The sequence below is a fragment of the Schistocerca cancellata genome, chromosome 9, assembly GCF_023864275.1.
Source record: "Schistocerca cancellata isolate TAMUIC-IGC-003103 chromosome 9, iqSchCanc2.1, whole genome shotgun sequence".
Taxonomy (NCBI): domain Eukaryota; kingdom Metazoa; phylum Arthropoda; class Insecta; order Orthoptera; family Acrididae; genus Schistocerca; species Schistocerca cancellata.
In genome coordinates, this window is record NC_064634.1 from 282,323,205 (window position 1) to 282,340,467 (window position 17,263).

At 37.9% G+C, this 17,263-nt stretch overlaps 1 protein-coding gene across 1 annotated transcript in view; it reads right to left on the reverse strand.

Moving 5' to 3' along the window:
• The window catches only part of LOC126100147 (LIM domain kinase 1), a 158,207-nt gene extending 147,213 nt beyond the window's left edge, over positions 1-10,994 (reverse strand). Inside the window, exon 1 of the mRNA XM_049910689.1 lies at positions 10,936-10,994. Within this exon, the coding sequence (XP_049766646.1) occupies positions 10,936-10,957 (22 nt within the window). The 5' untranslated portion in view covers positions 10,958-10,994. The remainder of the gene's footprint in view (positions 1-10,935) is intronic.
• Between the last annotated feature and the right edge of the window lie 6,269 nt (positions 10,995-17,263).

Consider the following 17,263-nt stretch of genomic DNA (forward strand, 5'->3'; position numbering starts at 1 on the left):
ATTATTGCCGGAGGTCGCTTAAAATACTTGGCTGCAGGTTAGTGAGGCAGATTTCGATGATGTACTAGAATTCCATCCACACAACTAGACTGTTGTCTCTAGTGACCCTTCATTTTGTTGCACTTGTACCAATGGCTTTCATTAAATGGATGCACTCTAGTTATTTTCGGCATGGATCTCATGTTCCATGGCCCATTGACTGGTTGTATTCCTTTATGTAATTACATGTACGGTTTCTGTAATACTCTTGCTTTCTTCCTGCTGTGGTACTGGCTGATTAGCAAGAATGGCCTTTGTAATTTGTAAACAACAAAATCAGCAGTAAAAGGCTGAGCTTGATCAACGTTTTGATTTAGCAGCCTTAATGCAGAGAAGCAGATTATAATTCTGTTATTACTTTTAATCACTGATATTTATACTAGCTGTTAATCCTGCAAACAGTAAAATAACTCTGATTTACAATTACAAACTGTTTTCCTTTAAAATTGTCTTAAATTTTCTTGAAGACCCCTCTCTCTTTCTCTCTCTCTCTCTCTCTCTCTCTCCCTCTCCCTCTCAACTTTAATAAGTTGATTGAAGACTCTTTATCTCAATTCCTTTAATTGTGAGAAGTTTAATTTAGGCGTGAGGGTCAGGCTCTGGTGCGGGATGGGGAGGTACCAGTGCTGAAAAAAATAAGGTAATTTTAAAATGTCCTCAACTCTTAACTGAGTAAATGGAGTCTGCCAGTTTCATAATGCCTGTGTGAATTTTGGAACACATTCAGGTCAAATATATATTTTTTTATTAAGCCTCGATATTCCTTCAAGTTCCTAAGGATACGTTTATGCTGCATCCACACCGCTGGCACATTGCACCTCTGTGCTAGCAGGGAGATTTGTCACATTTACACTGCAGCCTTATTACTCATTCCTCAGCAGTGCAAGTGTTCACGTAGCTAGCAGAGTAAATGCAGCGAAGTCGGAGTGACCCTGAAGCAGCCAATAGGGGCTCAAGTTTCAGGATATGTGGCAATGGTCACAGTGCGAAACACAAACCTGCTTGATATCACAGCATATAAAGGATCGTAGTGAGCAGTGATGGTGCACATTAAATGGACTGTTAAGGTGCAATGGGTCTGATTCATCACTGGGCCATGCCAGCAAGCAGCAAAGTGGCAACATAAATACACCCTAAGTTGAAGCACATGGCAATACTTAGGCACCATAGTACTATAAAGGTTACTCACATTCACCTGGAAACTAAATAACCTTTAGGATGTTAACATATGTATCTGATGTATGAAAATGATGGTCCCCATAAAAATACACAACCTGGAGATGAAATAAAAGGTATTTTGATGTTTTGTGTACTGTGCATGGTCCACTATGGTATGGCACTTGAAAGTTGGATGAAGTGGTGTGGTCACCAGTTTTATTTGTCGTAGTTGCTGCTGCTGCTTCTTCTTCTTCTTTTGTTGTTGTTGTTGTTGTTGTTGTTGTTGTTGTGGTCTTCAGTCCAGACACTGGTTTGATGCAGCTCTCCATCCTACTCTATCCTGTGTGAGCCTTTTCGTCTCCGAATAACTACTGCAACCGACTTCCTTCTGAATCTGCTTGGTGTATTCATCTCTTGGTCTCCCGCTGTGATTTTTACCCTATACACTTCCCTCCAGTACTAAATTGGTGATCCCTTGATGCCTCAGAATGTGACCTACCAACCAATTCCTTCTGCAAGTCAAGTTGTGCCACAAATTCCTCTTCTCCCCAATTCTATTCAGTGCCTCCTCATTAGTTATGTGATCTACCCATCTAATTCTTAATATTCTTCTGTAGCATCACATCTCTTCTTGTCTACACTGTTTTTCGTCCATGTTTCACTTCCATACATGGCTACAATCCATACAAATACTTTCAGAAAAAAATTAACACTTAACTCTTCTTCAGAAATGCTCTCCTTCCCGTAGCCAGTCTACATTTTATACCCTCTCTAATTCAACCATAATCAGCAATTTTTCTTCTTCAGAAATGCTTTCCTTCCCGTAGCCAGTCTACATTTTATACCCTCTCTAATTCAACCATAATCAGTAATTTTTCTTCCCAAATAGCAAACCTCATCTACTACCTTACGTGTCTCATTTCCTAATCTAATTTCCTCAGCACCACGTGATTTAATTCGACTACATTCCTTTATCTTCATTTTGCTTTTTGTTGATGTTCATCTTTTATCCTTCTTTCAAGACACTGTCCATTCCGTTCAGCTGCTCTTCCAAGTGCTTTGCTGTCTGACAGCATTACAATGTCATCGGCAAACCTCAAAGTTTTTATATCTTCTCCATTGATTTTAATTTACACTCCAAATTTCTTTTATTTCTTTTACTACTTGCTCAATATATAGATTGAATAACATCGGGGATAGGCTACAACCTTGTCTCACTCCCTTCCCCACTACTAATTCCCTTTTGTGCCCCTTGACTCTTTTCAACTCCCATCTTGTTTCTGTATAAATTGTAAACAGCCTTTTGCTCTATGTATTTTACACCTGCCACCTTTAGAATTTGAAAGAGTATTCCAGTCAACATGGTCAAAAGCTTTTTCTAAGCCTACAAATGCTAGAAACATAGGTTTGCCTTTCCTTAAACTATCATCTAAGATAAGTCGTAGGGTCAGTATTGCCATGTGTGTTCCAGCATTTTTACGTTATCCAAACTGATCTTCCCCGAGGTCAGCTACCAGTCTTTCCATTTGTTTGTAAAGAATTTGAGTTACTATCTTGCAATCACGACTTATTAAAATGATAGTTTGGTAATTTTCACACCTATCAACACCTGTTGTCTTTGGGATTGGAATTATTACAATCTTCTTGAAGTCCAAAGGTATCTTTCCTCTGTCTCAACATCTTGCTCACCAGAGGGAAGAGTTTTGTCATCGCTGGCTCTCCCAAGACTACCAATAATTCTAATGGAATGTTGTCCACACCTGGGGCCTTGTACCGACTTATGTCTTTCAGTGCTCTGTCAAATTCTTCATGCAGTATCACATCTCCCATTTCGTCTTCCATTTCCATAATATTGCCCTCAAATATATGAAACTTGTATAGATCCTCTATATACTCCTTCTGCCTTTCTCCTTTCCCTTCTTTGTTTAGGACTGGTTTTCCATCTGAGATCGATATTCATACAGGTGGCTCTCTTTTCTCCAAAGGTCTCTTTAATTTTCCTGTAGGCATTATCTATCTTATCCCAACTGATACATGCCTCCACATCCATTTGTCCTCTAGCCATCCCTGCTTAGCCATATTGTACTTCCTGTCAATCTCACTTTTTAGTCGTTTGTCTTCCTTTTTGCCTGCTTTATTTACTGCATTTTTATATTTTCTTCTTTCATCAATTAAATTCAATAGCTATTCTGTTACCCAAGAATGCCCATTAGCCTTCATCTTTTTACCTTATTGATCCTCTGCTGCCTTTGCTATTCCATCTCTCAAAGCTATCCATTCCCCTTCTACTGTAATTCTTTCCTCTGTTATTTTTAACCATTCCTTAATGCTCTCTCTGAGACTCTCTACAACCTCTGGTTCTTTCAGTTTACCCAGGTCCCATCTCCTTAAATTCCTACCTTATTGAAGTTTCAGTTCATAACCAATAAATTGTGGTCAGAGTCCACACCTGCCCCCTGGATATGTCTTACAATTTAAAACCTGGTTCCTAAGTCTCTGTCTTACCATTATATAATCAGTCTTAAGCCTTCCAGTTTCTCCAGGCCTCTTCCACATATACAACCTTCTTTCAAGATTCTTAAACCAAGTGTTAGCTATGATTAAGTTACGCTCTGTGCAAAATTCTACCAGGAGGCTTCCTCTCATTTTTAACCCCTAGTCCAAATTCACCTACTACTTTTCCTACAATCAAAATTCCAGTCCTCATGACTATTAAATTTTCGTCTCCCTTAACTATCTGAATAACTTCTTTGATCGCATCATACATTTCTTCAATCTCTTCATCATGTGCGAAGCTAGTTGGCATACAAACTTGTATGACTGTGATGGGTGCGGGCTTCGTGTCTACCTTGGCTAGGCTACAATAATGTGTTCACCATGCTGTTCATAGTAGCTTATCAGCATTCCTATTTTTTTATTCATTATTCAAACTACTCCTGCATTACCATTATCTGATTTTGTATTTATAGCCCTTATTCACCTAAGCAGAAGCCCTCCTGCCAACAAACTTCACTAATTCCCACTATAACTTTGATCTATCCATTTCCCTTTTTAAATTTTCTAACCTACCTGCCCGATTAAGGGATCTGACATTCCATGCTCCGATCTGTAGAATGACAGTTTTGTTTCTCCTGATAACAATGTCCTCCAGAGAGTCCCCACCAGGAGATCCAAATAGGGGAATATTTTACCTAAGATGACGCCATCATCATTTAACCATACAGTAAAGCTGCATGCCCTCTGGAAAAATTACAGCTGTAGTTTCGCTTGCTTTCAGCCGTTCACAATACCAGCACAGCAAGGCCGTTTTAGTTGGCGTTACAAGGCCACATCAGTCGATCATCCAGACTGTTGACCTTGCAACTACTGAAAATGCTGCTGCCCCTCTTCAGGAACCACATGTTTGTCTGGCCTCTCAACAGTTACCCCTCCGTTGCGGTTGCACCTATGGTACGTCTAACTGTATCACTGAGGCATGCAAGCCTCCCGACCAACGGCAAGGTCCATGGTTCTATTCTACATGACAATATTGCAAAGTTTGAAAGCAGATATTTACCACAAATGTGTAGTATGCCCAATCTCTCTATTGTCACAAACAGGCTTATAAATAACAGCGGTCAATCCTTTTGAGCCCAAAGCTAGGAAACTATCACCATGGCCTTAACTAGGAACCAACTGAAAGCACTAAGTTACAAACAGCACCACCAACTATAGTGATTACATAAACATTACTTACACGCATTTTAATGGATTTTAAGTACCCATCCTACTGGCTACCGTGACCTGCTAATAAAAAACTTTAGTAGCACCACAGGAATGTGTCAATTGCAGAGGAAATTATATATATGAATTAAGTATGGAGTACTGCACTGTAATTGGGAACATAATTGGTCTGAAGGCATCTGTTCTCTATCTTTGCACACGTGTCATGCTACATCCTCACTATGCTATGGGACAATAGCTTCAGGTGCCACAATGCTTTGCTTGCTTGCATGCAAGCATTGTCTTTTGGGAGGGACATGGGTAAATATATTTCTTCTTCTAATTTTAACATAGAAACATCTGCTTTGGCTAGGGACAGCAGCCGACACAGCAATATCTCTATTGCTCATGTTAGTTTCAAGCAATCAGATGATACTTTCAAGTAACCAGTGAGAGGTAAGAAAATGAATTTCTAGTGCCAAAATAGAAACCAGTCTTCTTCATTCTTGATATAAATATTCTTTTGCCTCCGAATATGTCACAAATTATGAGATTGTGACAGGTTGGAAACTAATAACACACATTAAATTGCTGCTCATTTCACTTGCTGCAATGAAATTTGTAATCTTTGTCATCATAAGTATTTGACCTTTTTCGAGTGTCATGAATTATAAGATTGCTATGTGATAGTTTGGTTGTGAGTTAGCACAGCCAATAAACGTTGAAGTTAAAAAACCTGGCTGTGGTGACAGACTGATCTGTAACTTAGCGCGAGGCCTACGTTAACTAAAGCAGTTTGACTTTCAAAATTTACATTAATAATCTGTGTTATCGTAAATTTATTTATTTTGAATATTTCATGAATTACAAAGATGTGGTTAGTTTGGGACCCCATAGCACAGCTTAAATTAAATTAATAAACTTTGTCAAAACAATTTCCCATTTCTTCTGAATGTGTTACAAATTCAGAGGTAGTGATATACTGACATGAGAATGCGACAATATTCCTTCAGAAAACATTGTCTGTCCACAGCTCTCTTATGAGCTGCATAGCCATTGCAGCTGACCTCTCCTTCCCATCATACCTCCCAGCTAGTGCTGACAACATTGCTGCACAAAACACGTATACCAATGGCGTATGCAGTGATTTAGACTTTCACCGACAATTTTCTCGTAGTTCTATTCTGAGAAGCCACCGATCAGTCTGTAATGACAAGCTCTTACATTTTTAAAGTTGGTTTCTTTTAGACGGAATTATATTTTTGAGCACACAGTTTACCTTGTCTCTCGATATTTTCCATATCATTAGAATTGGCTTATCACATATTTACAGACTAAAAAAAATGAAAAACAGTTTGTTGATGATCAGATCAAAATCAAAATTCTCAAATTAATGATTTTAAGATGACAGTCTGGGAAAGAAACAAGGCTTCACACTGAAATGTTAAATTTCACCAATGCCCGAAACAAACAGGGCAGCTAACCAGGAACAGCTAAGAAACAATTTTTGGAAGGCAAGCAGAAAAACATCCCAAAACATCAAAATCAATCATAAACATTTTAAATCAAAATTACATAAAGTAAACAAATTTGCAGACAGTAAATCATAACTGTAGAAGTCTAAAAATAATAGTAATGTTTTGTGTTTACAGGTAGTCTCACAAATCAAATAAGTGTACCATACATGTTATTCTGTTTCAGTCTCAACAGTGATTTTTTTATAGCAAAAAAAAAAACTAAATGGGGAGGATGGCAAAAAAGAGTAACATACTTGATGATTGTGCAGCATAACTTGTACATGTGTTAAAAAGTGTGTATTTACTAAAAAGTGCTCATACAAGTATAACTTAAAGTGATGAGGGTCAACTGGAGCGTCCGATTCCATCCCTCTGCTTTGACCCGTGACATAACGGTGTTGTGGTTTGTGACATCACTAGGGCGTGAAGTTTTTGAGTTGGTTGTGTCTATAGATGTCTTGTTGTATTTGGTGGTGCCCTTGCGCGGTGGCTGTGCTGAGATTAACGTGTAGTGTTGGGTTCATTTGAGTATTGGTTGCCATCATGCTAACATGGTTTTGAATTGAGGTAGTTGGTGTGATAACAAAGGTTGTGGAAGTGTTTTAAGTGAGTTACTATGGTTTTTCTTGTTTTGTTTATGTGTTTGTTAGGTCTGTTCAGTTTGGTGTTTGTTGTGCGGAAAGAAGCCTAATTGCTAATTGCTTTTATAGCTTTTTAGTTAGGTATGGAGATGACAGTGAAGTGCAGGGGTGGGTGTTTTAGTAGTTCAGGTGTGGGGGGGGGGGGGGGGGGGGGGGCAGTGATCGACCTACGTGGTGCTGCCAGAGGCTTTTGTTGGTAAGTAATTTTTGTTTTGGTTTTATTCTATAGTGACTGATTTTTTGTATGTTGTAGATTTATGGTGTGTCAGCTATGTTTTAATTCATGTAGTGAATGTGGGGTATTTGTGTTTATGAGCTGTTGGGGTTTTGGTTCCACTTTTCAGAGATGTGGGTGTTGGTTTCAACAGTTGCGGTTGAGCTATACAGGTCAAGGGAAATGACCAATTCCTGTGGTTTTGTTGGTCTAGCGAAATGTTGTAATTTAAATTTTTAAAAATATTATTTGATTTAGGATGGTGCAGTGTTTTCTTAGTGTTGCATATTCAACTTGTCCTTGCCCTGAATTGCCAATTTTCTGTGGTTGTTCCATTGGTTTCATTTCATTTTTGGAGTGAAACATTTTTGTTTGGGTTTGCTGATAGGCGTATTTAGTAATGTCATTGCCTCCACACTGTACATGCTAGTAGTAGTCGTTTCTGCCATACTGATGACGTCATGGGTCAAAGCAGATGGGTGAATGACATTTCTGTAATGCCAATTAGTCAGTGCCACAAAATGACCTTTGTCATTTAACAGAAAGGATAACAACAATGCACAGTGAGTCATGATTCTGTATGAGGAAGTGGAAAAGAAAGGTACCCCAAAATCCTGCCCAACTATCTCAGAATGCTATAATGTTGTCAATTTTGTTCTTATATATGGCATTCAACTTTTATTTTTACTACACTCATAAAACTGGATTCCTTGGACCATTAAACAACTGGACACTTTGATCACCTCAACCAACCATTACACGTATCTCATTGTTACTCCTCACAGATAAATCTGAAATTGTTAAGCTGGTCTATATTGCACAATTCTCTTGCAGTTTACATTCAGAATTAGTACTAGTCCAAGTTTCATTCTAGTGTGCAACATTCCACAGATTCTAAACTACACTTCCCACTCACCTAGGTTTTATGGCGATGCTATGATTCCATTGGCTATATATTTCATATCCCATCCCTCCACGTGTCCCCCCAAAAATTACCAAACACGACTACGGTGTATCAGTAATAAAACGCCACATTTGCATTCAGGACAGGTCGCATGTGTTACTGGCCACACAATAATCAGCTTCAAGATGAAAATGTTCTTACAGATTAGATGTACTGTTCGTTCCAAAGATCCAAAGAGAGGAGATCACACAGGATGGAGAACATGTTGGGAAACAATACCTACACAAATATTTACAAAGTGTAATAAATATGCTAATGCGTCTTCCACAGATCCCAATTGAAATGGTCCTAATGGACGCGGAATAGCTGAGTCAAAAAATCTTAAACATACTTTCATTTACAATGGAGTAGCAAACTTGCAACTAATCATGTATATGTCCCATTACATTCTGGTGCATACAATAATTCTTTGGCTGTCAAGACACGCACCATCAAATAGAAATATTTTACAACACTCATTTTCAATGATTGCATTATTGTACTGAATTTGTACAAAAGTCAGATTCTATGTAATAGGCCTACCCACAGTATCTGATATTAACATATGCACATCTACGACTTCCAGTAACACATTTATCAATGGAGCAGGAATTTACCAACAATAAATCCTTTAGGCTCCTCTTAAATTTAACTTTCAGTAGTTTAACTCTTTATGGCTGCTGGGAAGTTACTGAAACAAGTGTTCCTGCAAAATGGACACCTTTCTGAACCAATGTTTACTGACTTTAAATCTATAAAGATTATTCTTGTTTCTAGTGTTGATTCTATGAACTGAACTGTTGGTTTTATAAAGATTTTCATGACATTCAATCAAGGAATAATTATACTGGAAAGCAATAGTATCACTGGTTCCGTAAATAGGCCTCTGCAGAATGTTCAAGTTCACACAACAAACAAGTCTTACAACATGAGGTACCCCAAGAAATACACAATCCCATATGACATCATGGAATAAAAACAAGCACTGTATGCTCGTTTTTTTTTTTATTTATATACCACCTATATCCCATTACATACACAATGTAACGAGATTTTTTTTTAGGAACTTCAGCACATCTTTGTTATTCCCTTCTGGGTGAATTTAGTATCAGGCTGTAATCCCAAGATTTTAACATTTTCAACTCCTATCTGCTTATCAATTGGGCATATATTGGCAGGAAACCTCTTAAAATTTCTAAACTTCGTAGTGCGTGTTAAAAAAAGGTCAGTGACAAAGAACTGGCTATACACCACTTATTAACGTCCACAAAAATTTCACTAACTGATCTTCATTTGGTACTTATTGCAACGTTTGTGTCCTTTGCAAAGGAAACAAACTTCGCATCTGATAATGTTAAAGCTTAGATATCATTGCTATACACAAGAAAAAGTACAGGCCCTCAGATGCAACACCACATCTCGTTAGCCCAGCTGGATGATGCCCGATGGCTTAACACACCTCTTCCCTATTGACACCCGTAATTTCCCGTCAGAAATATATGATCTGAACGATTCTGCAGCATTTACTGTTACAATATACTATTTTAATTTGCTCTAAATAATACAGTGTTGTGATTTATACATTCAAATGCCTGTGACATAAAAAAATAAGTCAGTGGCCAGTAATTTGATGAACTACGTATATTCTCACTGTATTTGAAGATAGCCTTCTCAACATGCGAACCCTATAGAAATCTGAACTGTAGCTCTGGCACTATATTTGCAGTCTGATGATTACAAAGACAATTGTGTAGTTAGATTTTCTAAATTTTTCGAGACTGCTGACAAAAATGAAACTGGACGGTATTTCTTTTTCTCCTTTCATAAACAATGGCTTAATTCAACTATTCAGGAAATTTTCACAGATAAACGACTGGCTACATATATGTTACTAACACAAAAACACACTCTTTGATTCACTAGTCGACATTTTGTCATAATCACCGATATTTTTAGACTTTGACGATTTTATGGTGGGCATTATTCCTATATTACTAAGTCTCTTTACAGGTCATTACATGTAATGTATCAGATACATTCAGACTGAAAAGTATGCAATACACGCCCTGATCTCTGTCTAGGCCTACTATTCTGTATCCACTATCTCCTAGAATACAACTTCTCACATAACTAAATCAAAATTTAACTATTCAAACATCATATACGCATGTGATATACGATTTCAGTCCTGGAATACATAGGCTTGAAACTCAAAATGCAGCTGAACAAGTCTGTGTTTTGTTACCCAACACTTAACAAATCCGACTGTGCCAATACACCCATATCTGCTGACTATCTCAATGTTTTCTTAAAACACAATGTGACCAAAATTTCTTTCAATTAAAAGTGTGAAAGCAGCATACACTAAACAATTCTAACAAACGCAGTTACGAATTGTCAACACAGATGACAGGGGCAACAACTGAGGGGCCTAGAATTTGGTACGGAACTACCACAACTTCTACTTGGCCTAATCATTAATCCGCATCGTGCAGAGATAAATCAATTTGTTATTTAGCTGAAGCTGTTAACTGTTTTCTGAGTAATATGGCATCCTAAGCACTGACGCCCACTCGTGAATACGCAAACAGCCATTATTTCCGTAGCGAAAGAAATTAAACGTGAAAACTAAAATTAATTAGCTTTCGCACGTACATTTTCACTAACTAGTCAACATATTAAGAATGTTAGCAAAAGCATTTGGTCTGTTTGCGTACGAACCATTATTTGCACCGTCCTCCATTCTCCTCCATACTCAGAAAACAACCATACTGCTCAGGTTGACCACATTTGACAGGCGTGCCACCTGTTCCATTGTAGATACATTATCGCTGATAAATGTCAAAATGGTTCATTTGCGCAATTTGTTACATGCAATGGGTGAAATAGTGCGGTCAGAGATGACAAAGTTTTCAGGTGCCTACTTGTGCAACAGAACAAAATACATTGGTCATCTCACAATTTCCATTTTTCGCATACACTGAAAGCCGCTTTGTGTGCATATTTAACCTCATTTAACCCATGTGATAAGCATGTATTTTGTTTTTTAACAAACTACATCAAAGTTCATATCGGAATTGTGTTGTGGACTGTTGTAGTGAACTGAAATGCAAACAGACACTATTTTATAATTTTACTTTTATTATTATTGCATCAACCGGTTTCGATCACTATCCCTTGTCCCAGTAGACCACTAGTTCACTAGAGTGAAGAGAGCCTAGCTATATGGAAATTAGCACAGGTGGTCGACATGGGTCATTATGTTAAGAGTAGCATATCCAATTAGAAACATCTCGTTAGCTACTCGTACCACTAATTATGGTACCTCAGCAACTAGATTCAGCAGTTAAAACGTTACGTTAGCTATGTTGCAGGTACTAGCTTTTTATTAAGCTGTATGACAAGTAATAATGGACAATAATAACTGATAATAATAGGACTCAGTATTTACAGATCAAAATATGTTTTTTTTTATAAAATATGGTTCTAATCAAAATATTTTGCACCTAAAAGCAAACAAACAACAGCTATATAATAAAAATGGAGAGGCAGCAACTTTTCTCAAAATAGCACCTGTCTTGCTAATTCATTTTCAGTTATGTAATACAACAGAGGAGGCAGCAGCTTTTTTCAAAATAGCTGCTTTCTTACTAATTCCTTTTATTAATCTTCCATCGGCGCGGCATTCAAACTGATACACGTAAAGAGTTTCTGTAAATTATTTATGAACAATTGGCAGCCTTGGCACCAATCGCTGATAGCTTCCTTTCTCCTAAGTCCTTTGATTGTTGTGTGCTTCAGTATCCGTTGTTGAGATGTGTGAAGTCGCTGAGTTTTATATATTGCACCTGTTCTCGTTTCTTTTCAACATTTCATTTCTATGGTTGTCAACGTAACTTAGTATTACAAAGTTAATTTAAAATGTAAACTGCACTTATTTTCTTTTTGTACCGTTTATTCGTCTGTCAGGGCTGCTTGACTATCGAGTATCAAACTAGTACACTGCGCCTGAATTCGTTATTTTATAGGAATTTGGTGATTTAATATAGGACTTATCTGATCATGGCAAGCTAAGTAAGATGTAGACCCTCCTCTACTCAAATCATGTTGAAGAAATCGAAAAGATGTTGTTCGAAGAGGATAACAATGAAATTCAGGAAGGTTTTGAAATGAAGGGAATACAGATTGTAATGACGTACCGTAGTCGAAGTTCAGCTAGAAGATTCAGAAACAGAGGAAGATGACGAGGGAGAAAAACGACCATTACTGTATTGGAAGGAACAAAGAGACAAAGTGGAATTAAGTTCCACTGACACAGAGAGTACATTTCAGTCCCCACAATATTATTTGAAAATTGCCTGGGCCTGTAGGTGCAGCGAAAGCAGCAAGAGTGCATTTGGAATACTGCAATTATCTTACAGATGACGACATTTTGTCTGCCATGGTTTTGTATACAAATCAGCATATTGAGAGTGTGGTGGATAGAAGTGACACTCCAATGCAGTGCAAGCTGTGTGGTTTCCGCGCGTAATTTTGTAACACTGTCAAAGTGCTTCGACCTAAGCCGCCAGAGGCGCTGTATTTTATGACAGTTGGGTGCTCTTAGAATAGTTGTTAATTTGTTGTGGAGTTAGTTTTAACTTATGAGTTTCTAGTTGTGGAGTCTGTTCTACTTTCATGTAAAACGCCTCAACCTAGTATTCATCTTTAACTCACGCCATGTGTAGTTCAATATAGTGCTACATTGGCGGTAATGGTACCGGTACGCTTGCAATAATAGACACAAGCTACTTCGATTTGGTGACCCCAACATGCCGGAATTATGGCGGACGCAATTAATCAAATTCGCAATCGTAGTGATCCAGCTGGAGCAGAAATACGCAGTGGAAATCAAAGATGTGATCACTATTCCTACGACGGAATTTAAAAATGGTACTGATATGATGGCTTTTCACTTCATAGGACGAATGCATCAGACAAGTCCCAACCCAAGAACAAATTGGCGACAGAAGACCCTAACAATATTTGCAACACATGTGAAGTAACGTGGATATGGAAACCGTAACTGATAGTCTTTTGTGCACGCAGTGGAGTAATCGCTTGCCACCCCATGTGAAAGCTATTATTATTTCACAAACCGGCATGCCACTAGACACTTTAGCAGACTTAGCGAAATATTTGATGCTATAATGCCTCCACCAGTGAGGACATTGGCGGCTGCATGCAACAGTTTGTCGTTGCACTTGGTAATGGGCCGATTACATGTCGCCAGAGTGGTTTGCTGACCAAAAAGGTGGAAGAATTATTTGTGTGGCATGGCCGCAGTAGCGACAGGGGTCATTATCACAAGCAATCAAGAAACTGCTCGTCTACCATTTCCTCATCAGGTAGTGACAAGCCCACCATTTTCTGGTATCACAGGATATTTTGGGACTGGGAAAGGAAGTGTACAATACCCTGCTCACATCCTAATGCAATTGGATGTAGGCCAGGCATCATCTCAGCCTTCGTCAGTGACTGTACGTCCTTGCAGGAATATCTCACAGATTCTGGTTCTCACTTCAACATGTGTTCTGATGCACTGGATTATCAGCTGCAGGTTTTTGGCGAGATGCGGCAGTGCACATGGCTAATCTCATACAAAACACTAGCAGCGAGTACATCGACTTATTGAAGGGACTCTCCCAGAACTGACAAGACCTCCAGGAGCACTGAAGGAGATCCCCTTTATACGATGCATCACATACAGATTACAGAAGGTCGACAAGTCTCCTGCTGACCTCGACGATTGGCACTACATAGATTTGCCATATAGAAATTGGAATTTGACTAATTTGAGAAGGCATGATATGACCATCAATTAATCTGTGGTCGTCACCACTACACTTGATACCAAAAAGGAATGGAACATGGTGCTATTGTAGTGATGATCAGGCTCTAAATGCTCGAACTGTCCCGAATCATTACCCCATACCATTACTTCGGATATACAATTATGCATTGTGTGGTACAACTGTATTCAGTGTTTTATAGACTATGCAAAGTATTTATGGAGATTCCCATGCTAGAAGAAGATATACAAAAGACAGCCATTGTCACTCCTTTTGGCCTTCTGGAGAGTCAGCTCATGACGTTTGCCCCATGAAATGCAGTGCAAATGTAGGAAAGGGTCATTGATTCCCCACTACAAGGGCTAAGCTTTTTCTTCGCTTATCTTAGTGACATTCTAGTCTTCCCTGCCTCTCTGAAGCAACATCAGAAGCAACTTACTGAAGTGTTCAGAGGATTGGAATGGTGTGGCATCATTCTAAACACTACCAAGTACATCTTTGGCCAACCACAAGTTGATTTTTTGGGCCAGAGGATCATGTTGTCAGGCTCACTATCCTTGACAGAGAAAGCTGAAGCCACCCTGCAGATGACCCAGCCATAAACCTGCAAGGAACTGTGTTGTTTCGTCAGTGTACTCAATTTCTGCCACTGACATTTACCTCAAACAGCCAAGCTGCAAGTGCCATTAACAGCAGCACTCACCAGCCTGAAGAGCAAGGGGATAATTCACCAGTTTCATGGACAGATGAAATGAGTTTGGCTTTCTAAGCATCCATGTGGAGTATAGATGATGTGGCATTACTTGCACACCCAGCACTGAACATACCATTAGGATTAATGCAAACAACATAAGGGTAGTTAATAGTATGCTAAAAAGGGTACAGTGGGGCATAGAACAAACTGATGATGTAGATAGTTTTCTCGCTGATTATTAATATTGCTACGATGTAGTGTTCCCGTTAAAAAGAATTAAAGTCATGGGTAACACAAGGTATTACAAAATCAGCAGCCACCTTTAGAAACGTAAGTAAACATGCTAAAATAAATACAACAATAAAACCATTCTATAGGAAATATAGAAGGGTCTATAGGAAAGTTTTACAGGCAGCAAAGAGGCTAAGCAGTGATTCATGCATTAATAAGGGAAGCAATAAATCAAAATAGATTTGGAAGGTTATAAACAATAGTGTAGGAAAATGTAAAATCAAGACCCATAATTTCAAAATTAGAAGTGGAGGTAAAGTTATAGAAGATGCTCAGCAGGTAGCCAATATATTCAATGAACATTATGTGGAGATAGTAACAAACCTAATTAAAAGTCTGTGCAGTTCAAACAACAAAAACATAAAAGTACCTACTTGTGAAAAGACAATGTTTCTGTACCCAGTAACAGAATGTAAAGTTACAAATGCTATTAATAAACTAAAAAATGAAATGTCTTGTGTTATTGATGGAACTCCAGACAAGGTAATCAAACATAGTTCTACCAGTATAGATACTCACCTAACTGACATTATTAATACTTTTTTTCAGGATAGGGGTTTTCCCATCAAAGCTAAAACTCTCCATAATAAAGCCACTTCACAAACAGGATAGTACAGCTGACATAAATAATTATAGGCCAGTGTCATTATTGTCAGGTTTCTCTAAAGTAATTGAAAGAGTAATGTATGAAAGGCTAGCTGACTTCCTGAATAAAAATAAAATACTGACTAATGCTCAAAATTGGTTTAGAAAGAACAGATCCACAGAAACGGCAGTCTTCCAGTTCATGAAAATTGTTCTAAATGCATTGGACAAGAACAAATTAAGCTGTTGGATATTCTTAGATTAATCTAAAGCATTTGATCTAATCATCCAGACTTAATGCTTATGAAACTAGAATTTTATGGGGTCCAGGGACTTGCCTTCAAATGGTTCAAGTCTTATCTCACTGATGGACAACATAAAGCACAAATATGTCATGAAGGCCAAGAGTATCTTTCAGATTTCTAAAAAACTAGCTATGGAGTGCCCCAGGTTTCTCTGTTGTTCTTGGTTTACATAAATGATTTGCCAAACCATCTGACAGTTGCAGAAACAGTGATGTTCGTTGATGACACTAGCATTTTTATAAAAGGATAATCTGCATCAGAGTGTTTCTAGGGCAATAAACGAGACAGGAAAATGGCTTAGCAATAATGCTTTGATCATAAATAAGGATAAAACAGTATTGACGAATTTCAGTAATATTAAAAGTGAAGCTAGAAGAAGAGTAAAAGCTGAGTTGGGGAACTATGTTATTGCACAAGCTCCATACACAAAATTCCGAAGTATGTGAGTGGATGAGCACTTGAGATGGGAAAAACATCTAGAAGTTTTGAGTAAAAAATTATGGTAAGTAAATGTTGCTTTGTGCTAAGATTGCTTCGTGTTTCTTGCAACACTGAATCATTGCTGTGTACCTATTATGCTTACATGAACAGTTTGCGTAGATATGGTGTGATCTTCTGGGGAAATACAGGTATGGCAAAACAAGCTTTCAAACTTCAAAAAAGGGCTATTAGCATAATGAAAGGGGTTCCCTGCAGAGTGTCATGCAGGGAAATATTTCAAGAATTTAAAATAATTACCTTCCTAGCTTATACATCTATGAATGTGTATGCTTTCTGAAAACTCACCAGGAATTTTCAACATTAAATAGTCAGGTTCATAACCATGAAACAAGGAACAGGGATGATTTTCACAGAGACACCCACAAAGGAGCACTCTACCAAAAAAATGTAAACTACCAGCGCAAAATACTTTTTAGTGCATTGCCTTCTACAATAAAGAAAATTCAAGAATTTCATAAATTCAAAGTAGATCTTGACGAATTTTTACTAACACAAAGGTTTTATAACATTGAAGAATATCTGAATATGGAAAAGTAATATTCTGATCTTAAAATTGGTAATAACTACATCTGTGGAGTAAAAGAATTTAATTATTTAGGTGAATGGATTGCAGAAAATTGTAATGAAAAGAAATCTGTCAGATCAAGAGTTCAGAAAATGGACAGTTAACAAAAAACATTTACAACAAAAAGAGTCTCTCGTGGAAATGCAAAATACAACACTACACAACAGTAAACAAACCCGAAGCTCTCTAGGCATCTGAGACACTAAATCTTCAACACAGAACACTAAAAGGGGAATTAGAAGTGAAAGAACATACAGGGTGTTACAAAAAGGTATGG